The sequence below is a fragment of the Mesoplodon densirostris genome, chromosome 17, assembly GCF_025265405.1.
Source record: "Mesoplodon densirostris isolate mMesDen1 chromosome 17, mMesDen1 primary haplotype, whole genome shotgun sequence".
NCBI classification, from domain to species: Eukaryota; Metazoa; Chordata; class Mammalia; order Artiodactyla; family Ziphiidae; genus Mesoplodon; species Mesoplodon densirostris.
The window spans coordinates 77,299,191-77,323,397 of record NC_082677.1 but is presented as its reverse complement, the minus strand read 5'-3'; the positions used below and the strand labels follow the sequence as shown (position 1 = coordinate 77,323,397).

At 47.3% G+C, this 24,207-nt stretch overlaps 1 protein-coding gene across 2 annotated transcripts in view; it reads right to left on the bottom strand.

Annotated features, from left to right (window-relative positions):
* Positions 1-24,207, bottom strand: part of CUL4A (cullin 4A) — a 42,569-nt gene continuing 18,362 nt past the window's right edge. For both annotated transcript variants that reach the window (XM_060080217.1, XM_060080216.1), the window contains 12 exons: positions 23,230-23,297; positions 20,892-21,010; positions 16,962-17,154; positions 15,533-15,637; positions 15,125-15,235; positions 14,957-15,042; positions 14,034-14,141; positions 7,563-7,676; positions 5,507-5,612; positions 5,214-5,386; positions 2,516-2,668; positions 1-1,470 (listed from right to left, as the gene is read on the bottom strand). In XM_060080217.1, the coding sequence (XP_059936200.1) occupies positions 1,375-1,470; positions 2,516-2,668; positions 5,214-5,386; positions 5,507-5,612; positions 7,563-7,676; positions 14,034-14,141; positions 14,957-15,042; positions 15,125-15,235; positions 15,533-15,637; positions 16,962-17,154; positions 20,892-21,010; positions 23,230-23,297 (1,432 nt within the window). In that variant the 3' untranslated portion in view covers positions 1-1,374. The remainder of the gene's footprint in view (positions 1,471-2,515; positions 2,669-5,213; positions 5,387-5,506; positions 5,613-7,562; positions 7,677-14,033; positions 14,142-14,956; positions 15,043-15,124; positions 15,236-15,532; positions 15,638-16,961; positions 17,155-20,891; positions 21,011-23,229; positions 23,298-24,207) is intronic.

The following is a 24,207-nucleotide window of genomic DNA, read 5'->3' as shown; positions in this document are numbered from 1 at the left end:
ATTAAAGTAATTTTATTCAGGGTAAGTCTACATTAAATTACAATGTCAACAATCAAAGAGATAATGAACGTAAAGTCTAAGAAGTAGAATCTATCTGGTCTCTTATTACCGACCACCTGTTACTGAACTCACAAATGAAAATTTACAAATATAGAAATAAGGCCGATACTTAAAGAGGATTTTCACATGGAAACCCCTAAGATGGCATATTTTAAACACACATGTTTCAAAAAGGGAGAATCTTTTAATAATTTAGCACAAAAATCAAATTATATAAACTTGGTATATTCCAGAAAATATTGCTTTCAACACTTACACCATGATCAAAATTCCTTTGGTAGCTTTTAATCAAAATGTAGCATGCTATTATGTAAAATATAAAGCACTTTTAAATGTCCTCAGAAAAGTATCTTTGCTTTAGTTACCACACAAACATCATCGTCCACTGCTCAGCCCCAGCTGTGCGCACACAACATGAAAGCAGGTGCCACCGAGGTCACCCCAGCTCACAATGTCAAGTCTCCTCCGGAACCTTTTCAGCGGTTACAGCAGAGGACAGCCACCCTGCCCAGGCCGTGAAAACAAACCCAAACTTTACTGTCGCAATCATACAAACAACGCAATTAGAAAAAATCAAACAGCAGTTCCCCAATGCAGAGAACGGGGCTGCTAGACTCAATCTTAGAACAGCAAACACACACACACACTGCCCCCCCTCTAAACCCTCAAACAGAAAATCCACAAGGGACGCAGTGGAAGTAAAGTGAAGGCGCCCATGGGCTCGCGGCGTCACACACGTCAGACGTGCTGTCCTCCTGGTGCATCAGAGGTCTCGCCAAGGAGCCCCATCCTGAAAGCCACTCCTCAGGGGTTAACACTTGTTGAAAGACCGGGAACAGATGCTACCATCCAGGCTGCATAATCGACCAGCCAGCTCTAAGAATGACTGTTTCTCCCTAACGTTCACCAGTAAGGTTCTTGTTTGGGGTCTAAGAGCTTGTGTCCCTGCAGCTCAGAAGGGCAGCACGGAGGGTCTCACACACACACCCTGAACACCAGCTTCTGCCACCAGAACACCGCTTACAAAGGAGCCTCTTTTAAGAAACCAGCATCTGCTTGTCCGACCTCAGAGTCACTCTGCAGAGCCACGGAACCCCCCAAATGCCTAAAAGAACAGGAGGAATAACTGGAGGGAAGGTACACAAGCCATTTGCAAATCCTTGAGCCTGTGAAGGAGGATCCAAGGATCCCCTCTTTCCTGCTAGTCCCAAAGCAGCCATGCTGCTAAGTACCAGAAAGTCCTAGAAACAGCACAGAAGTGTTTCTGCCCTAAAGATACATTCTAGTGTCTCATGGGAGGAGCCGCCGCGAGCCTCAGGCCACGTAGCGGTACTGGTTGGGGCTGTCCTGGTCTCTCTCCATGTAGTCTCTGTCTATGAGAGATTCGATTCTCTTTTTCAAATCTCCAGGCTGGAAAAGAAGAACAAAAGCCCCAATTATAGTGGCGTTAGATTTACAACCATAGGGGAATATAGGAAAGATACCACGCTCGAAGCACGGGATTACAGTTATGTGCATATACCACATATCAACACACCCATCTACAAAGAATCATTTATAATCAGAAGCCAATTATAAAACGCTAGACCAAAACTCCCTGCTTCCAAAGACAGTGTTAACGTCGTATCGTGAGCAAAGGGCTTCCTTCCGTGTGGCAGGCGTCCGAGCAGGGCTGCCCGTTGGGGGTGTGAGGCTGTGAACGGTGAGCACGGCACCGAGGTCGCTGCACACCACAGCCTGGCAGAGCCTGCCTGGGGTGTGTCCTTCCTTTGTGAGGACGATGCCCCTGATGCCACCTGCCATCACCGTGTACTACTACACATGCTCCACGTGGGCAGTGCCCCTGGGAAGGGGACGCACCGGGCACGTCTGCATTTGGAGGCGTGTCTGTGCGGTGGCCTCCGAGCCCGAGCGGACCCTCCACCCCAAGTGATGGGCCGATACCAGCACCTGTTGGAGCGGAGCTGGCGCTTCTGCAGCCTCTGGTGAACCGCCGGGTCCCTCCTGTCCGGGTCCCTCCCTGTCCAGGGACTCCGGCCCCGCGGGGTGCAAGCATGGCGGGGCACAGGACTCCCTGGGGACAGGAGGGCCCACTGGCCCGTCCAGTGTCCGTCCACTCCCCGGTCCACCTGGGCTGGACAACACGGCCTCAGAGAACTTCTGCCCAGGAGCACAGGTGGTTCTGGGACACTTGCCGGAAGGCTTTAGGGCAGACGTCCCCGGGCAGAGGCAACGTGACAATAGCGGGAGGACAGAGAGCCGGGCCCTAGCGTCCCTCTCGCGGTGACAGGGGGTCAGGTGGAGCCCCACTCTCGCACACACATGGAGATTTCTGTAGTGTGTGACCAGCTGTAACGGAGGCCAGATGGTCCGATGCTAAAGGTCGTGAGACTCGTATGTGTTTTGCCAAGGGTGCACCCGGTGCTGCGACTTAATCAAGCTGACACCCGCTCACCTTGACGGGAAACTTCAGCTGATTATACAATTCGGAAACGAGCAGGTTGTGGCCCAGCGTCTTTCTCATCTTCATTATCCTGACGATGGCGGCGTCGATCTGGTACTGCCGGTCCTGGAACACGCGCTCTGTGGTGCTGACCTGCTCTTCAACCTGCACGGGAGAAGCCGGATGCGAGAGTTTATTTCAGTGCTAACTATCTCCGACTGTGGAGTCTGATGAGAACCTTCTGCTGAAAGAAAGGCCACAATGCGGGTGGATCCTGTTCTGTGCTGCAGTTTTGTTCTAGTGAAACTGTTTAACTTCAGGACCAAAGTAAGTAAATTTATAGGAATAGGTACATTAATTAAAAGACTTTGGGTGCTGACTATGAAACAGATCAACAGAACTTGTAGAACAGAAATGAGAAACTGCCCCATAATATGTGAATCTGATTATAATAAAGGTGACAGTTCCAATAGGTTGTCAGAGAATCAACCCACTTTTTAAAGTAGGGAGGGTGGTTACAATGTTTTCTGACACTAAAATAATTTCTACACTGCTCAGAGAAAGATTTAAATGTATAAACTACTAGAGAAATAGAGGTAAACGTTTTTTAAAATTTGGGTTAGAGGAAGGTCTTTCTTAGGATGACCCCCAAGTCAGAAACTGCAAGAAAAGACTCTACTTCCCACTACAGTCATGTGGGAAACGCTCTCAGAACGACAAAATCATGTGCACAAAAGACAAAGGTTCATCTCCTCAATATAAACAGGATACCCACAAGTCAGAGGTGGAATATTACAATAAATGTACCAGTGACTTGAATTCAAGCAATTAATTAAAAAGAGAAAAATGCAAATGGCAACTCATGAAAGAGCAGGATCAACATCTATAGAGTGCTTACAGGTGCTTGGCCAAGAGTCTTAAGCATTTTCACTGAAATCTCACACCCTGAGATGGTGTTACACTTATTTTAAAAGATGAAGAACTGAGGACTAGAAAGGTTACCTACTTTGTACAAGCTCCTAAATGGCAAAAAGATGCTCAGAGGAACCAAAGGAAGTCACACTAACATGGCAGTGAACTACTTCCATGCCTGAGAACGGGGTGGGCAAAGGCAGGGGGCGGAGGTCAGGACCCCCGTGAGCCAGAGACTGGAATCTGGCTGAGGGGTCAAATCAACAAAGTTCATGTTCTCTGACCCAGCGATTCCAGGGCAAGGAGTTTATACTCAAGAAACAACCCAGCCAGGGAAACAGGAGTGTTTTGTACAGGATGGTTAGCATAACCCTATTTCCAGGAATGGAAACATCCTGACTGCCTTTCAGCAAGGGCACTGCCAGGCCCTGAAGATGGGCCCCACGGATTCTCGGATTCGAGCCACACAACAGATTACTCTGCACCCTTAAAAACCAAGTCCTGACATGGAAAGAGGCCCAGGGTGAAGAATAGGCACAGCTTACAAAATGGTGCATGTAAATGGCACGTGGAGCCATCCCATTAAGACAAGTTTACACATGGACATCAGAGGAAAAAGCTGCAAGCTCCAGTGGCAGGAGAGGTCACCTCTGGAGCAAAGAGGTGACAGACAGGCCCACTTGGGAATTATAACTCCAGAATCTTACACCCTTCAGTCACTCTGGTATGAATTCCTAATAGTAAGAAAGATGGAACACAGGCTATGTGTGCATTAAACCTTCAACAGATATGTCGGATTACCCACTAAAAACGCTGTGCCAATCCAAACGTCTCTTAAAAAATAAATTAAATAAAAAAAATTTAAATTCCCGTTTTCTCATATTCTTGCCAACTCCGGATACTATCAAACTTTTAAACATTTCCCAAATTGATAGCCAAAAAATAGAATATTATTTTAATTTGAATTGAAACAACTCCTGATGAGATTAAATACCTTTCACGTACTTATTGATCTATTTCTTTTGCACGATCTGAACATACTTCCCGCCTGGGCAACGCCGAGCTCCTCCGGGGAGGGACGGCAGGCCCCAGCCCCGCTGCAGGTGCAGGAGCGTCTGTGACGCCACCGCAGACCTTCAGAGCTGCCCATACATCATCTGGACCACCTCCCTCATCCACACGTACAAGGGGAAGGCTGACACCTGCTCTGTAGATGGGCACCAGGGCGCGTCTGCCCGCCTGGCCCACACGCTGGCCACAGCCCTGCGGTGCCAGGGCTTCTGCATCAGGAAGGCCCGAGGGCAGGTCCAGAACCTGCTCCGGACACGTGACACTCGAGAGCCTGATCAAAACTACAGACGCTCCACCTGCACATGGATCCCAGAGGCGTTGCCAGTGGGTCCACGACTCCCAGGACCCTCGCCACTTCCACCCCAGGACCTGGTGGAGGCGAGGCTGAGAGAATGGCTGAGTGCTATGCAGAAATCAAGAGACAAGTCACCGGGTTTCGGAAATGACGTGCTCTCCACGCTAACAGCATGCGGTCTAGGAAGATGTGATTTATCCACCACTTCTGTGAATAGGAACCATAACTGTTAAATGCATTTCTTTCTGATTTTTGCTCCTGTCGTGAGCATAAAGTAATGAAAGCTATGTTAAAATAAGCACTCTCATAGACATGACGTATGTAATTAGACGCTTTAGAATATGCTCTGGAACCCTACAGTCGAGAAATTACTCTAAAACTAGTGATTCCCTGGTGAATGCCGTGTAACAAGAAGAGAAAGTGGATACGTACGGTTTCCTTCATCTGAATTTGATTGATCTTGATCCGGAACAACTTGTGCTTGAATTCTCCGTTGAAGATGAATCTGTCTCCGTCTTCGACCTCCCTTCCTTTGGGACTTTTGATCAGGACGCGCGCTTTCCCGCAGGCCAGGGACTGCAACGTCCTCCGCAGCTCGCTGTCCTCTGAGCGGGAGAAAGCGCACAGGTCAGGACCCCGAGCAGCCTCGATCTCGGGTGCGACCAGCAGAGGCCGCGTCTCCATCTCTTCCCCAGAAAACGCCCCTGCTGAGGACGCGTGCCTACCTATCCCAGTGGCCATCTTTATGTCCTCAAAGCTGAATCCGTCCCCTTCGTTGAACATGAGAAGCACCAGCGTCTGGAACAGCGACACCTGGAACTCCTTCTTTCCCTTAAAGAGAAGGACAGCTCATGTGGGAAGCTGTGTTTGCACACTCCACAGACCTTTTTAAGAGGCTTCTCTTTGCTCTCAAACTTTGTGTGCATGGGGAATGGTAAGAAATTACTCATTAAACACCAAATTAGAAAAAATTAAGTTACCAGTTATACAAGAATATAATGACTCAGGATTGCACTTAATTCTTCTCTTGAAATACTGTGGACAGAGCATGAGAAGGCACGGTGACGAGGCCGGGATGGAGGGGAAGCCGTCAGGAGGCGCGGCTGATACCGCATGAAGAGAACAAGGACCACCGCCAACAGGCACACACGTCACACCTCGCTCGACTGCAGGTCTGGGTGTCTGTCGGCTCCCTTTCCAAGCACCTGCTCCTTCCGTGCCCGTGTCCCATGTCGGTGACTCAGTATTTCAAACCCTCCACCAGAAAAGGGTTAGGACTTGCTGAAGGCTCACACGACGGTGAGCATTTTCTTGGCAATGAAGTCTTTTTAAATTAAGGTATATAATGGCTCCTCAGACGTAGCGCTGTCACACACACAAAGCCATGTGACCCGCCTTATCGCGATACTCCCTCCACTGCGGCCGCTGACACGGGCCCCACCTCCTATCACCCAGCCCCTGCCACTGCCACTCGCCACGTGGTCACTGTGGGGAGGGGCACCCCGTGCAAGCGCTTCCTCTGGGCCCAGCCCGGGGTGTGGACAGTAAGGGGACCGTGGGATCTAACTCTCACGACACCTTAAAGAACTGTATGTGAGGACTTCCCTGGTGGCGCAGTGGTTAAGAATCCGCCTGCCAATGCAGGGGACACGGGTTCAAGCCCTGGTCCAGGAAGATCCCACATGCCGCGGAGCAACTAAGCCCGGGCACCACAACTACTGAGCCAACGAGCCACAACTACTGAAGCCCGCACACCTAGAGCCCGTGCTCCACAACAAAAGAAGCCACCGGGATGAGAAGCCCACGCACCACAACGAAGAGTAGCCCCCACTCGCCGCAACTAGAGAAAGCCCACGCGCAGCAACGAAGACCCAACGCAGCCAAAAAGGAAACAAATAAATCAATTTATTAAAAAAAAAGAAAAACAAGAACTATATGTAGCGTGTGTGGTTTTGTGTATATGATCCTGTATAATAACACATGATGAAATATGTACAGATAATTTATGTGTAATTGTATATATATGTATATATAATTTATATGAAAATGCATAGTTAACGTAGTACAATTGCAAAACAGTGATTCTGTAATTTTTTTGGCTCAGTATACATAATTGAATTTTGTTTACAAAACTGAAGTTAAGTTCAAATATGGACTGTTTTGTGACATGCTTCTTTCATTTATCAATACGTTGTATGCATTTTCCCTTCCTAAATTATCACTTTTAATGACAGCACTGAAACAAATATTCTTATTCATTAATCTGTGAAAATGTTTTATTAAGATGAATTCCCAGAGTTGGAACTACTTGCAGCAAAGCCCGTGATTTCAGGTTTTGAGGTGCAGCACCACACTGCCCTCTGCAGAGCGCACGGGCTCCTTCCACCAGTGGGCGAGGCTGCTGTTCTTTTAGTTTTAGCCTCTTATCAGTTTCCTAGTCAAAGAGTGGCGTTTTACTGTTTTTAACCTGTAACCCTTTGATGGGCAGAGAAGTGGACACGTTTTCATGGATAGCGATGTTTCAGTCTCACTTTTATGAACTGCCTCTTCACAGCCTTAGCTCTATTTTTAATTAGGTAAATGCTTTTCTATTCTAATTAATTTTTATTGATTAGAATAGTAATCCTTTGACTGTTTCATTTTATTGACCTTTGAAAAGTCAGTGTTGAGTTATACTGAATAATCGCTTCCTTTCTTTGCTACCAAAGTTCAATCACAATCAAAAAACATTCTATTAACATACTTAAGAAAAATAAAAAGTGGAGGAGACACAGGACTTACCTCTTTAAACTCTGCTTTCAACACGGCGTGACCCAGTGTAGTTTGCCACTGAAGCTTTCGACCGCTGTGCTTTCCAAGATAAAACGTCTTGAATACTTCCTGAAGTTTAATCATCTGTCAAGCCAAGAAAACAACAAATGTAATTATGGTAAACACCTTTAACCTGAAGAACCGCATACTGTTCAGTGTTCACGGCTGAATGAAAAGTCATTTCTGTGTTTTGACAGCTGCCACCACCTGCTCGGGCCCTGAGGCTGCCTCGATTTCAATGGTACTTTCTGGGAGGGCTCCTGACGCCGTCCAGTGAGGCCAGGACCTCCCTCCCGAGCCCCCGCGGGCTTCCTCGGCCCCTCCCGCAGCCTCTGTGCCCAGGAGCACCCACGGCTCTCATCAGGCTTCATCTGGTGAGATGACCCCTCTCAACAGCTTCCCTCTGCAGCCTCCCCCTGCCCCCGGGCGCCCGAGACCCTCATCACGAGGATTCCTGTCTCCAACTGGCGACCAAGCCTTCTGTGTCTTTCCGGGTTTGTCTTCTCGCCCCGGAGCCCCAGGGCCCGCACTCCACTTGGCCCTGGCAGTGTCACCAGCTGAGGCCCAGTTCCTAGGAGAGGGTTCAGTTCTCCCCTGGGCCCGGCCCCCCCCACTTCACGGCGCACACCTCCTCATCCCACCCCTCTGCCAGGTCCGGAGCTGCTCCGCCGGCACTGTCACCAGCCCTCTGGACGGGGTGCTAAGGGAGCGGGACCTGGGCTGCATCTGCGCTACTGCAAAGCAGGTGCCGAGGGATGAGGGCCTGGGCCCTCTGTCGGGAAGGCCTGCCAGCCTCACGGCTGCCTGGCAACTCCTATTCATGCTTTCAAACTCAGCTCCTAGTCACCCCACGGACCCATGACCCATCTTCAATACATCAAGTCCCAGGCATGATGTCACTGCATTTCTAAGTATTTCAGAAGACAGCTAACAGACAAGGACTCTTCTAGAAAACGGGTCTACTGTACCATCTCACACCTAAAAAAAAGTCAACAGTGTGATAAACCTTGCAATGCAGACCTCTCCTAAAATTATTTCCTGGAGATTAATCCCCAGGAGTGGAAATAATAATAATGATTATAATAAGGTAGCAGCAGCTAACACTGGGTGCTTACTAGCTAGTTACCGTTCTAGGCTCAACAAGGATCAAAGACCTAAATATAAGAGGTAAAACTATAAAGCTCTTAGAAGAAAACATAGGCACAAATTTTCATGACCTTGGTTTGGCAATAGTTTTTTAGATACGACCAAAAGTACAAGTAACAACAGAAAAAAGCAGAGTAAGTGGACTTCATCAAAATAAAAAACTTTTATGCAAGAGGACACTATCAAGAAAATAAAAAGACAATTCACAGAAGATATCTGCAAGTCACATGTCTGATAAGGATCTAATGTCTGGAATACAGAAAGAACTCTCACCACTCAACAGACAGAAAACACAATTAAAAAATGGGCAAAGGACTTGAATAGACAATTCCTCAAAGAAGGTCTACAAATAGCCAATAAGTGCATGAAAAGATGCTCCACATCATCAGTCAACAGGCAAAAGCAAGTCTAACCAAAATGAGATACTGATTCATACCCACTAAGATGGCTATCATAAAAAATGAAAAATAATAAATGTTGGTGAGGAGGTGTGGAAATTGGAACCCCTGTTGAGTTGCTGATGGGAACGTAAAATGGCGTAGGTGCTACGAAAAATGGTGGTAGTTCGTCAAAAAAGTTGAACAATTATCACATGAACCAGCAATTCTACTCCTAGGGATAGACCCCAAAAAGCCGACAATGGGTAATCAAACACAGCACACTCATGTTCACAGCAGCATCATTCACGACAGTCAGAAGTTGGAAATAGCCCACATGCCCATTGATGGATGGATGAACGAATGTGGTCCATGTACCCGATGGAGTGTTATTCAGCCTTAAATAGGCAAGAAGATGCCACACGCGATAGTGTGGATGAACCCTGAGGACATGCTTGGTGAGAGAAGCCCAACCAAAAAGGCCACACGATGTACGATCTCATTTATAGCAAACGTCCAGAACAAGCGGATCCAGAACAAGGAGAGAGAGAGAGAGGCCAAGTACGTTGAGAATGACGTTGGCTGTGGGTTTGCTGTATACTGCCTTTATGTTGATGTAGGTTCCCTCTCTGCTCACTTTCTGGAGTGTTTATCATAAATGGGTGTTGAATTTTGTCAAAAGCTTTTTCTGCATCTATTGAGATGATCACATGGTATTTATTCTTCCATTTGTTAATACGGTGTATCACTTGATTGATGTGCGTATACTGAAGAATCCTTGCATCCCTGGGATAAATCCTAATTGACCATGGTGTACAATCCTTTTAATGTGTTGTCGGATTCTGTTTGCTGGTATTTTGTTGAGGATTTTTGCATGTATATTCATCAGTGATACTGGTTTGTAATTTTCTCTTTTTGTAGTACCTTTGCCTGGTTTTGGTATCAGGGTGATGGTGGCCTCATAGAATGAGTTTGGGAGTGTTCCTTCCTCTGCAATTTTTTGGAAGAGTTTGAGAAGGATGGGTGTTAGCTCTTCTTTAAATGTTTGACAGAATTCACCTGTGAAGCCACCTGGTCCTGGATTTTTGTTTGTTGGAAGATTTTTAATCATAGTTTCAATTTCATTACTTGTGATTGATCTGTTCATATTTTCTATTTCTTCCTGGTTCAGTCTTGGAAGGTTATACCTTTCTAAGAATTTGTCCATTTCTTCCAGGTTGTCCATTTTATTGGCACAGAGCTGCCTGTAGTAGTCTCTTAGGATGCTTTATATTTCTTTGGTGTCCATTGTAACTTCTCCTTTTTAATTTCTAATTTTATTGATTTGTGTCCTCTCCCTCTTTTTCCTTTTTGTTTTTATTTTATTTATTTATTTTTGGCTGCACTGGGTCTTCGTTGCTGCACATGGGCTTTCTCTAGTTGCGGCGAGCGGGGGCTACCCTTTGTTGCGGTGCGTGTTTTTCTCATTGCGGTGGCTTCTCTCGTTGCAGAGCATGGGCTCTGCCCGCAGGCTTCAATAATTGTGGCACACGGGCTCTAGAATGCAGGCTCAGTAGTTGTGGCACACGGGCTTAGTTGCTCCACGGCATGTGGGATCTTCCCGGATCAGGACTTGAACCTGTGACCCCTGCATTGGCAGGCGGATTCTTAACCACTGCACCACCAGGGAAGTCCCGCTCCCTCTTTTTCTTGATGAGTCTGGCTAATGGTTTATCAATTTCGTTTATCTTCTCAGAGAACCAGCTTTTAGTTTTACTGATCTTTGCTATTGTTTTCTTTGTTTCTATTTCATTTCTTTCTGCTCTGATCTTTATGATTTCTTTCCTTCTGCTAGCTTTGGGGTTTTTTGGTTCTTCTTTCTCTAGTTCCTTTAGGTGTAAGGTTAGATTGTTTGAGATTTTTCTTGTTTCTTGAGGTAGGCTTGTATTGCTATAAACTTCCCTCTTAGAACTGCTTTTGCTGCATCCATACGTTTTGGATCGGCGTGTTTTTGTTGTCATTTGTCTCTAGGTAATTTCTGATTTCCTCTTTGATTTCTTCAGTGATCTCTTGGTTATTTAGTAACGTATTGTTTAGCCTCCATGTGTTTGTGTTTTTTATGTTTTTTTCCCCTGTAACTGATTTCTAATCTCAGACCGTTGTGGTTGGAAAAGATGCTTGATATGATTTTGATTTTCTTAAATTTACCAAAGATTGATTTATGATCCAAGATGTGATCTATCCTGGAGAATGATCCATGTGCACTTGAGGAGAAAGTGTAATCTGCCATTTTTGGATGAAATGTCCTATAAATATCAATTAAATCTATCTGGTCTATTGTGTCATTTAAAGCTTGTGTTTCCTTATTAATTTTCTGTTTGGATGATCTGTCCATTGGTGTAGGTGAGGTGTTAAAGTCCCCCACTATTATTGTGTTACTGTCGATTTCCTCTTTTACAGCTGTTAGCAGTTGCCGTACGTATTGATGTGCTCCTATGTTGGGTGCATATATATTTATAACTATTATATCTTCTTCTTGGATTGATCACTTGATCATTACGTAGTGTCCTTCCTTGTCTCTTGTAACATTCTTTAAAGTCTATTTCATCTGATACAAGTATGGCTACTCCAGCTTTCTTTTGATTTCTATTTGCATAGAATATCTTTCTCCATCCCCTCACTTTCAGTCTGTATGTGTCCCTAGGTCTGAAGTGGGTCTTTTGTAGACAGCATATATATGGGTCTTGTTTTCGTATGCATTCAGCGAGCCTGTGTCTTTTGGTTGGAGAATTTAATCCATTCACGTTTAAGGTAATTATCGATATGTATGCTCCTATTACCATTTTCTGAATTGTTTTGGATTTGTTTTTGTAGGTCTTTTTCTTCTCTTGTCCTTCCCACTTAGAGAAATTCCTTTAGCATTTGTTGTAGAGCTGGTTTGGTGGTGCTGAATTCTCTCAGCTTTTGCTTGTCTGTAAAGCTTTTGATTTCTCCTTGGAATCTGAATGAGATCCTTGCAGGGTAGAGTAATCTTGGTTGTAGGTTCTTCCCTTTCATCACTTTAAATATATTGTGCCACTCCCTTCTGGCTTGTAGAGTTTCTGCTGAGAAATCAGCTGTTAACCTTATGGGAGTTCCCTTGTATGTTATTTGTCGTTTTTCCCTTGTTGCTTTCAGTAATTTTTCTCTGTCTTTAATTTTTGTCAATTTGATTACTATGTGTCTTGGCGTGTTTCTCCTTGGGTTTATCCTGCCTGGGACTCTCTGTGCTTCCTGGACTTAGGTGGCTATTTCCTTTCCCATTTCAGGAAGTTTTTGACTATAATCTCTTCAAATATTTTCTTGGGTCCTTTCTCTCTTTCTTCTCCTTCTTGGACCTCTGTAATGCAAATGTTGCTGTGTTTAATGCTGTCCCAGAAGTCTCTTAGGCTGTCTTCATTTCTTTTCATTCTTTTTTGTTTATTTTGTTCCACGGCAGTGAATTCCACCATTCTGTCTTCCAGGTCACTTATCCCTTCTTCTGCCTCAGTTATTCTGCTATTGATTCCTTCTAGAGTATTTTTCATTTCAGTTATTGTACTGTTCATCTCTGTTTCTTCTTTAATTCTTCTAGGTCTTTGTTAAACATTTCTTGCATCTTCTCGATCTTTGCCTCCATTCTTTTTCCGAGGTCCTGGATCGTCTTCACTGTCATTATTCTGAATTCTTTTTCTGGAAGGTTGCCGCCCTCCACTTCATTTAGCTGTTTTTCTGGGGTTTTATCCTGTTCCTTCATCTGGTACAAAGTCCTCTGCCTTTTCATTTTGTCTCCCTTTCTGTGAACGTGGTCTTCCTTCCACAGGCTGCAGACTGTACTTCTTCTTGCTTCTGCCGTCTGCCCTCTGGTGGATGAGGCTCTCTCAGCCTGAACTATTTTGATACAACAACTGAACAGACCTGCAGCACCATGAGCAGGGCACGCCCGGGGGGAGGAGGTAAGGGGTGTCTTCTGGCGAAGGCAACTGGGGAGACAAGTGTCTCCCAGATGGTGGGGGGGGTGTGTGTGGTGGTTTTCTGCAGAAGAGGTTCCACTGGGAGGGTCACACCTGGGCCCAGGAGCACGAGAGAACCAGGTGCGTGTGGGGTGCCTCAGAGTCTTCCCATCAGGTGGAGAGATTCAGGGAGGGAGGGCCGAGCCCACGGCTGTGGAGGTCCCATGGGGCAAGCGGACACATAGGCTGGAGGAGAGTGGGGTATGTGCGCCAGGGGAAGGAAGCTGAGGGGCTTCCACAGAACATCAGCATTCAGGATGGAGGGGAGGGAAAAAAGAGAAGAAAACCACAAAGGCAACAGACTAGTGGGGTCAGAAACAGAAGAACAGCCAAGGAAAGATACTGTCTTGGAAACGGCAAGAAGGGCTCCAAGAGGCAGCGCTCTGCCCCGGCTCCCAGAGTCCAGGGCTCCACGCCCAGCTCTCTTCCTGGAGGCCTGGCACCAGCCAGCCGGCGCCCCAAACAGCGGTCCGGGTGCTGCTTCCTTCTCTGCACGTTCCGTGCCTGAGCCCAGGGTTCTCCCCAGTACCCGCATGTCCCCAGAGAACCAGAGTGACGACCGACACACGCACCAACCCCTGCCCCTCGTGGGACCCTGGTGCTGTCTACAACGGGCGGGAGGAACAGCCAGACATGGAGGCCCATGGCTCTGCATGCAGGAACTTTTAAAAAAAGCGCCTGTGCCAGCATCTTCTTCACGGGTGGCCAGTGGACATGGAGACAAAATGCGTCCACTGAGAACACTGTTTAGACAGAGACGATTGGGGTTTTGACCGAGTGCATGATTTAAACACTCCTTGAAAGACAGCACATCTGTGCCGGCCTGGGTGCTACAAGGGTGAGGTCTGTGGGGCTCTGGAGCACCAGTATATGAATAACAAAGGGCATTCGGGCTTTAAAACACTTACCTCTGGAGTTAGATGTACTTCCATGGGGGTGTACGTCGGCCAGTATCCCATCGTAAGTATGTTCACTGTCAGGTCTATAGAGCCCGGGTCACTTTGATTCTGCATATACTAAAACCAAAGAAAATCAGGACAGAATGATTACTTTAGAATATCACCAAAAAGAATTAATTCATTAAAAAGTAAATGGTGTCATTTTCTTTTCTTTTTTTTTTTTTTTTTTTTTTTTTTGCTGTACACGGGCCTCTCACTGCTGCGGCCTCTCCCGTTGCGGAGCACAGGCTCTGGACACACAGGCTCCACGGCCATGGCTCGCGGGCCCAGCCGCTCCGCGGCATGTGGGATCTTCCGGGATCGGGGCACGAACCCGTGTCCCCTGCATCGGCAGGCGGACTCTCAACCACTGCGCCACCAGGGAAGCCCAAAATGGTGTCATTTTCAAAGTACAGTTTACCTTGTGTTTTCATTTATTTCACTCCCTGGAACATATTTCACCGAAACCACACACCCTGTTCTAAAGTCACTAGAAATGTTTTCTCTTCTTTAGTCAAATAAGGATCATTAAAATCATTTAAGTCAAATTTTTAGTGTGCAATTTTAGGGATTATTTTCCCTTTTTCTTTTTTTGGCTGTACTGCACAGCTCATGGGATCTTAGTTCCCCAGCCAGGGACTGAACCTGGGCCCTTGGCAGTGAAAGAGTGGAGTCTTAACCACTGGACTGCCAGGGAATTCCCAGGGATTATTTTTCTGTTTCATTTTAAATTTAAGTTTTTTGAATATGTGAGATGTTAATGGTGTAATTTTTAAGGACGAGGATTCTACATAATTCACATACTTATGTACATAATTTACATAATCACTTCTCACAATTTAAAATAGGATACTTTTTAAAAAGCTGTTTTACTTGACAAGAACACAACTTGCCTGCTTGAAATGAACCATGATGTCCTTAGAGAGCTCCATGTCCTTGAACATGCCTTCCAGCTTGCTGGTGAACGCAGCCCCACACTCTGGACACAAGTGGACTGCAGGTGAGCATCCTGGGAGAACACCCATCGGGCACCAAGGCCCACCCCCACCCCATGTGCTCACCGTGCTTCAGCTTCGACAGCATAGACTTTTCAGCATCAACGGAGGCACTTTTTCCAACAAGGAGTCTTTTTGCCAAATCTTTCTTATAAAATGCTTCAAAGACATCTTTACCTATTTATGAGCAAGTGAGAACAACGTTAAGTCATTAGATAGCTTCCATGCAAACGTTCACCTCGACAGCTGAAACGGCCAGAGGGGCGTCCGCCCTGACGCACGCCAGCTCTACCCACTGAATCCCCACGAACGCCTCACTCAGTCCGTGGCAGCCATCACCCTAGTCCCTGTGGTAACAGGGAAGTGGACACATTCCCGTTTTTCCCAACAGAAGACGGGGCCCGACTACAGACGCTCTGGGGACATCGCGTCCTCTGTGCCCGGCGGTGAGGAGATGCCGTGAGCCCTGCTCACCATGAATGAACCGGAATAGGATCATGATCTTGTCCAGGATCCTCTCCAGCTCCTCGTCCGTTGCTTCCTTATTACCTGCTCTCAATTTTGAATCAACGTGCTTTGCTGTAAGAGGTAAAATTATTTGAAAAATAAGCATTCATTATCTAACACATATTCTAAATAGATGAAGGAAGATCTTTAATTTCTCCACGCAAAAACTGAACAGTAACACTCTGGAACCTTTCCAAAATGACATTATTATGAGACAAAAAGGCAAACACCTGATTTTCTAAGATCTGTACTTTCAGGGCACCGAGAACAAACACTTTGATTCCATGCTGGGGCTAATGACACCTGAGTGCTCCAGAAAGTGCAGTACCCCGTCTTCAAGATGTGGTGTGATACATCTGGGTGAGACTTTCTCAAGAGAAAGCACTTTTCTCAGGGCTGACAATGCAGGGACAGAGCAGTTCTGCTTGGGCTGCTTGTTTCTGAGATACACGAACCAGCCATGACCTGGCTTAAGGAAGGCAGAACCCAAGCTCCCAAGAGTCTGAACCCATCTTTAGAGAAATCGCAATCCATAAAGTGGTTCAAAGGCCAAATTAAATTGCCTTTAAACTTCTCCTCTTGTTGCTTTTTTCCCTTATCATTCTTTATTATGAAATATTCTGAACATACACAGAAGTAGTCACTTGTACAGTGAACCCCATATGCCCACCACACATTTTCAACAACCCTCAACAGAGCCCAAGTCTGCATCACACCTTCCCTGCCCTTTGCCTCCTGTCAATCTCAAAAAAAAAAAAAAAAAAAAAAAAATTTACTCACTAATGAAATTCTGTGAATCCTAAAATATTTTGATATTATCATGAAATAATCATATAAAGTGATAATTTAAAAACTGTTTCATCTTAAAATATGCTATCTCCTGAGATGTCATTCAATTTTACCGTACTTTGATACTGACTGGAGGATACAAAGATAGTGACTAAATAGCATCTCCTGTTAAGTATTATCTAGAGATTGATAGTTATCCTCATAACCTCATAACGTTCATATGTAACAAACCTCAATCCAATTTCTGAGCAGAAATCACTGGCTTGTAGTCGACGTAGAGAATCAAGGCTCATCCTTACAAAAACAACTCTGGAGCTGTCAAACTAGGATAAATCTTTATGTGCCTTCCTCTCATATGATGTCAAGCTCCATTTCCTTACAAAATCACAACTACATTCACCCTTATGAAAGTACCACGCACTTACGTATGTATTTAATATATCTATAAGCACACACCTCTGTATGTGGTTTTTTGAAAAGGTGTGTCCTGTTAAGGCATGTTCCCTGCCCTCCCCATAAGGAGGCTGAACGTTTGGGAAAAAAAATCTACTTGAATTTTGCTTTATTTTCCCATGTTAAGAAAAGGTATAGAAGTATGTGTTTCTACCAATCAGCTCTGCAGGTTTGTTTGGCCTCTTGTTGATGAACGATTCGAAGGACTCCTTCATCAGGTTGATGAACTTCTCGTTCCTCTGGAAGCACACTTCTATCACGTGGTCCACTCGGTCCTTGAAATCCAGCAGGTCCTGCACCATATCTTTATCTTTTTCAGGATTGATAACGATTGTTGTCCCAAAAGTCTGCAAAAACATACCCGAAGTCATCAACAGGTTTCTGATACAACACAATTTTTCTCCTGCTATCAAACAATCATGATAGTTTTATATAAATTAATCACTCCTGTTTTTTTTTTTTTTTCTTCTTCCGCGGTACGCGGGCCTCTCACTGCTGTGGCCTCTCCCATTGTGGAGCACGGGCTCCGGACACACAGGCTCAGCAGCCGTGGCTCACGGGCCCAGCTGCTCTGAGGCATGTGGGATCTTCCCAGACCGGGGCACGAACCCGTGTCCCCTGCATTGGCAGGCAGACTCTCAACCACTGCGCCACCAGGGACGCCCCCACTCCTGGTTTTAAACACTAAATAGTTTCAAAAGTTTCACAAATCTAGTCCACCTTCTAAAAATTAAGTGGATATGCAACTAATGCTTTAGGGTTACAATTCTGCTTCTGGAAGAATTTATCAATTACTGGGGAAATGTCTGTTGCTTTCTGAAGAAAAAACTTTTACTTAAAGTTCCTCAAATAGAAAGTAACCCCCTTAACCTGATACACCTATTTGGACTTCCTGACTATAGTTTTCTTTCCCCTTCACTTCTAACCACGGGTGGTTTAGAGCCTGGTTTTTAGCCTGTATTTTTAAGTTAACGAGGCTATTTAAACATCACTAACAGTCTGTGCGTGACAACAGCAGCTCGCTATCTGATGAGAAACTACCGGCTGAGGAGACGGTGAGCACAACCGTGGTTCAATGTAAGACACATCTTCACAGGACACACACACAGTTACACGTCAAAGGTGCCCATGGAGGCTAATCGTTGGTGAAAAGGTACAAATGACATGGCATCAAGACCTTCTGGAGAGGGACAGGGCATGACCAGCAGGGGCGGGAGGGACTCACTCTTCACTCTGTACCCTTTCACACTGACAGGATTTTACAAGAACGTACCTAAGACCACGACACACGAGGGTCAGCTGTGTTTTGTGAGGAAACACTGTGCTGTCACAGCGTAACTGCTCATCACCAGTGGACCCTCGGAACCGTATTCACACACTGACGTTTCCTGCTGAGAATGGACACTGCAAAGGTGAACCCCTGTGTTCAGCACTTGTTCCTCTTCTCTCAGGACTACTGGTCGGCAAAACCCTAAATCTCCACTGGCCTTTCTTAACATAAAGCTCCACTGCTGACCCAGCGTGAGTCGCTTATGCCTTTCAGCTCAATGCAACCGCACAAAATCCTGGGGGCATGTGTGCGTGCATGCACGTGTGCGTGTGTCCAAGCTGGCCACATGCAGATCAACATGCAACTTCAGGCCTGATTATTTCCTTTATCTTTTTCCTCAGCTGAATTTTCCCCGTGACAGTCACAGATTCACGTGCGGCAGAAACAGTGACGATGTCCTCGCACGCTAAGCCTCGTCTCCCCGATGGTGCTCTGTGGGAAGCCACTGAGCAGCGCCCCAGCCAGGACACTGGCCTTGACACAGCCCACCCGTCCCACCCCGATGGGTCACGGTGTTCGCCTGTAGCTCCCTGTGTGTGCGTCACCTGGGCCATCACCTATGTGTGTCATCTAGGCCCACGGCCGAGAGGACAAGCAGTCAGCACCACAAGGATCTCTCCTGTTGTCTTTTGATAACCATACACACACGCACATGCATGCATACACACACAGAAACCCGCAAGCACATGTTTACGTAATAAATCCTGGATTTCTAGGAAACAAAGTAGCATACACACCCACCTGACATACCAAAATGTGTGAGAGTTCCCACTGAGCAGAGGCATGAGATCACGTTTATATGGTAGATTCACAAAAACAACTTTCGAAAATCTCGATTGTAGAACTCAGCTAGTATCAGGTTGGCCAAAAGGTTCGTTCCGTTTCTTCTGTAAGCTGGCTCTAGTAGCGAGCGCTTAGTTGTCTTTAACTTCATCCGGAACAATTTTGTTAGACTGTATTGTGACAGCTGTCACATCAGCGTGCATTTAAAAGAAGACAGCAAAACTGGTGGATCTTTGTGTAGCCATTTTAATACTGAAGATGGAAGAAAAAACAACATTCTCGGCATATTATGCTTCATTATTTCAAGAAAGGTAAAAACACAACTGAAGCACAAAAAAAAGATTTGTGCAGTATATGGAGAGAAGGTGCTGTGACTGATCGAACATGTCAAAAGTGGTTTGCAAAGTTCTGTGCTGGAGATTTCTCGCTGGACGATGCTCCACAGTCGAGCAGACCAGTTCAAGTTGACAGCGATCAAATCGAGACATTAATTGAGAACAATCAATGTTATACCACAGGGTAGATAGCCAAAATACTCAAAATATCCAAATCAAGCCCTGAACATCATTTGCACCAGCTTGGTTATGTTAATCGCTTTGATGTTTGGGTTCCACATAAGTTAAGCGAAAAAAAACTACTTGACGGTATTTCTGCATATAATTCTGTACTTAAATGTTCCGTTTTTTTGTGTGTTTGTTTGTTTGTTTGCTGTATGCAGGCCTCTCACTGTTGTGGCCTCTCCTGCTGTGGAGCACAGGCTCTGGACGCACAGGCTCAGCAGCCATGGCTCACGGGCCCAGCCACTTTGCGGCACGTGGGATCTTCCCGGACCGGGGCACGAACCCGTGTCCCCTGAATCGGCAGGCGGACTCTCAACCACTGCGCCACCAGGGAAGTCCTAAATGTTCCGTTTTTAAAACAAATTGTGGGGCTTCCCTGGTGGCGCAGTGGTTGAGAGTCCGCCTGCCGATGCAGGGGACACGGGTTCGTGCCCCGGTCCGGGAAGATCCCACGTGCCGCGGAGCGGCTGGGCCCGTGCGCCATGGCCGCTGAGCCTGCGCGTCCGGAGCCTGTGCTCCGCAACGGGAGAGGCCACAGCAGTGAGAAACCCGCGTACCAAAAAAAAAAAAAAAAAAAAAAAAAAACAAATTGTGATGGGCGATGAAAAGATACTGTACAATAAAGAGTGTATACTGTAAAGAGATCATGGGGCAAGTGAAATGGACCACCACCAACCACACCAAAGGCCAGTCTTCATCCAAAAAAGTTGATGTTGTGTATATGGTGGGATTGGAAGAGAGTCCTCTATCATGAGCTACTTCTGGAAAATCAAACGATTAATTCCAAGAAGTACTGCTCCCAATGAGACCAACTGAAAGCAGCACTCGATGAAAAGCGTCTGGAATTAGTCAACAGAAAACAACACATAATCTTCCATCAGGATAACGCAAGACCGTATGTTTCTATGATGACCAGGCAAAAACTGTTAGAGCTTGGCTGGGAAGTTCTGATTCATCCACCATATCACCAGACATTGCACCTTCAGATTTCCAATTTATTTCAGTCTTTACAAAATTCTCTTAACAAAAAAAAATGCAATTCCCTGGAAGACAGTGAAAGGCACCTGAACAGTTCTTTGCTCAAAAAGGTAAAAAGTTTTGGGACAATGGAATTATGAAGTTGCCTGAAAAATGGCAGAAGGTAGTGGAACAAAACAGTGAATAAGTTGTTCAATAAAGTTCTTGGTGAAAATGAAAAATATGTCTTTTATTTCTACTTGAAAACCGAAGGAACTTTTTGGCCAACCCAATACTTACGCTGATGACAAACGGCCAAATGGCAGCTTTTAAAACGTGTTTACACCCGGACGGTATTCATCCCTAAAACTCCTGTGCACGAGTGACCTGGAGGGAGATGTGTGATGGTGGCCCCATGCCCGTCCCTCGCAGAGCCCGACCGATGGCCACGCACCTTGATGTACTCGCTCCAGTGCTGCAGCAGTGCCTGCTGGCCGCCCCGCACGCGGCTGAACAGCTGGTACATCTGAGTGAGGTCGGGCACTCTGTTCTCATCCAACAGGTGGTCCAGCCCTGAGATCACACGGCAATGTTAGCTCGGCACGGCGGGCGGGAAGGCGGCATGAGCAAAAGCTAGGCTGGGCCAGGGCTCGCGGCACACAGGGCCCCCGCGGACACAGAAACCCAGGGGTCGGCTGGTTCCTACGCAGGCAAGGCCCCGTGACGCAGCCCACCAGGTGAGTCTTGTTCCCTGAGCACCATGCTGGGAGGTGTAGTCCCTACCCCTTCCCTGCACGGAGGCCCCTTATTTGGCTAATGCAGAAAGATCCGAAGAATGCTCACACCAACTCTCTGACCTGGGAGCTTTACGACCCCAAATCACTTCTGATTTAGTCCATCAGCCAGAAAGTATATTTGCCTAAGATAAGCTATCAAATCTAATCTTTTAGTTGACTTATTTTATTCACCTGTATAATACATTGTGGAAGGAAAACATGTATTGTTTATCAGATACTTGGAGGTGCTTAACAGCATTTTTTTAGGTCTTTGCTATTTCAGGTTTTAACATTTTACAAAGATTTTCTAAAACCACCACGATCAGAAGAGCTTCAGGAAGCATGTTCTCACCACCTGCTTTCTGCTAACTGTGGGGGGGCCGTGAGGTGAGAGCGGAGACGCTGTGAGCCAGTCACGTGACTGCAGTCTCCGCTTCTGCTGTAAATCAGGCACACTGTCCACACGGCAAAGACACACAAACACGTCGGCTGTGCTGATGGACCGGACCCTGAGCAAGGCTCCAAGTGTCTGTATTTCTCTCAATTACGATTTGATCTACTGATGCAGATAACTTATTCTACAACTGATGTACTGAAACGCTGAACGATGACTTAAAATTCAAAAATTATAGCTTTTAGTTTTTTAAATGCCTTTAGTAAAATTTAGACTATACTTTTACATATATATAACTTACCATTTTCTTGAAATAATTTTGCTCATCAAAATACACACTGAAGCGATTCATCCAAATTTCTACTGTCTACATGAAGTTCCCTTTTCTTCTAAAAGTGACTCCTTTTTGGACCGCCCTGGTGGTCCAGTGGTTAAGACTCTGTGCTTCCACTTCCGGGGGTGAGGGTTCGATCCCTGGTCGGGGAACTAAGATCCCTCAAGCCGTGTGGCGTGGCGCCCCCGCCCCCCCCCAAAAAAGTGACTCCTTTTTAATAAACACCTAGTATGAAATCGGAGGACCCTTGTTTCAGGTGGACAGTAAATCGAGGCCCCATCCACATGGAAACGTACCAGTGTGTGGGCTCCAGTGTGACGTGAGCAGGAGACACCAGACTGGCGCCCTGGCCCTCGGCTTTCGGGCCAGGATCCAAGGCATTAATGTCTCGCTCGGGTTTCCTGTAAACCGGGGCTGTTCCAGGACCAGAAGCCACTTACCTGACGTACAGCAGACGCTCACCAACACTAATGCTCTCCCTTTGGCTTCATTCTGGTTTCACTTGGAAGCCCCCCGTTTAGTGTCTCATTAGAGATATTACCACCTGGCAAAGCAGACCCCAACCAGATGCATTTGGGGGCTATTGGGCCTTCCCAGAATTAGACTTTAAGGTTTCCAATAGCTTGAAACAGATCCCGTGGCTCCAAAATGACTTTCAAACGTAACAGTAAATGATATACAAAGCAACACCAAGCACTAAAGTGTGTACGGTTAGACTGTGCTCATTACAGTGAGGGCGGGAGTGAGAACATCACATCACCTCTAACAGCACGGCGCTAAAACCGCACCGTCGGCCGCGTGCCTAGCTAGCCTGGTCCGCCTCCGTCCTGGGACCATGGCGCCAGCAGCTCGTCTGCCGCGGAGCCGCATGCAGGGCAGGGATGCAGCCCGCGGGCACCCCCAGCCCATCGGACCGCGAGCGTCCACACCCGCGGGTCAGTGCCCAGGAGGGGGGTCAGTGTCCAGGAGGGACATCACCGCACAGGATGGGGCCTGTGAGCACAGCCCAGGCCGTCTGCCGGCCAGAGGGCCTCTTGCAACCAACCTCTCAGCCCGGATAGGATTTCACGTGATTTTAGCTTAAACCGTGGTTCTTACGTGTGCCTTTCACTACTGCGTGTAATCAATTCTCCCCTCAAGGGCTAATGGTCCACCACTTTCCCGATGATTTCAGTGCCTGTCTTCTTACAACAACGAGGGTCCTCGCGTGCTTACAATGCTCTGCTAACTCTCTTAGCAAATCAGGGACAAGCCATCAGTGCAGAGACACAGAGCTGGGAAAACCTACCTTTCTGCAGAATCGCTGTTAAATGTTCTCCTAACAGCTGCTTCTCCACACAGGCAATCAGTGGTTTCCTGGGAAGTAAACAGAGGCGTGTCAGGAAGGAAGTACTGGGGAGAGCCTGTCGGCTGTGGAGGACGGGGACCCCCGTCCACGCAGCTGAGCCCAAGTCAGCACACGCCCAGCCATCACCGACGCCGACACAGGCTCAGGTCACCGGGGCCCCGGGAGAGGGGGACAGCAGCGGATGGGAGGCGCCCTCGCCCACCGCACCTGGGACAACCTGGGCGGGCTGCCCGCGACCCTGCCCCGCCCGGGTCCCACAGACGGCCTCCTGCACCCATAGCTGTCCCTCTGCCCTCACTTCCTCCTGCCTGTCTTCCCCCAGGACCACTCTTCAAAATGTGACTTCTCAGAGCGGCCGCGGGAACGTCACGCAGGACACACAGCTGCCATTCCTGACCCATCACCCCTGCTCGCTCAGCTCTTCTTTTAGGAGACCAGAGCCCCCGCTTCGCTCCCAGGCGTGTGGACCTCGGCCTTCATTTTGAGGAACTTTTCACCGCACCACCTCAGGTGAACCTCAGGGTGACCCCAGAGGGACGTGCGGCAGGCACTCGGGCTCTGGGTACGGAGGGCCCAGAGGTGTGGCCTGCACCGACGCCCGCAGTGCCCGTCCCGAGGGTGGCGGCGTGCACGGGCGAGGCGGGAAGGGGTGCCCGGAGCGCAGCCTGTAGGCTGCCGTGGCTCCTTATCGGCCACCTCCCTCCTGTTTCTCACTCTGTGACCTTTGAATCGCCCGACACCACAGGAGCCACGTCGGGCAGTGCCCCTCGAAACCCTCACCCGAGGGGGGCCCACGGTCTGCTCTGCTGAACTCTCGGACACTCCTAAGCGAGACTGGGGAGCGGGCAGTTATTAACACAGCACCTACACACCGGAGGGCGGGGAGGAGGGGCCGAGGGGCCTGGCCCCGATGGGCGC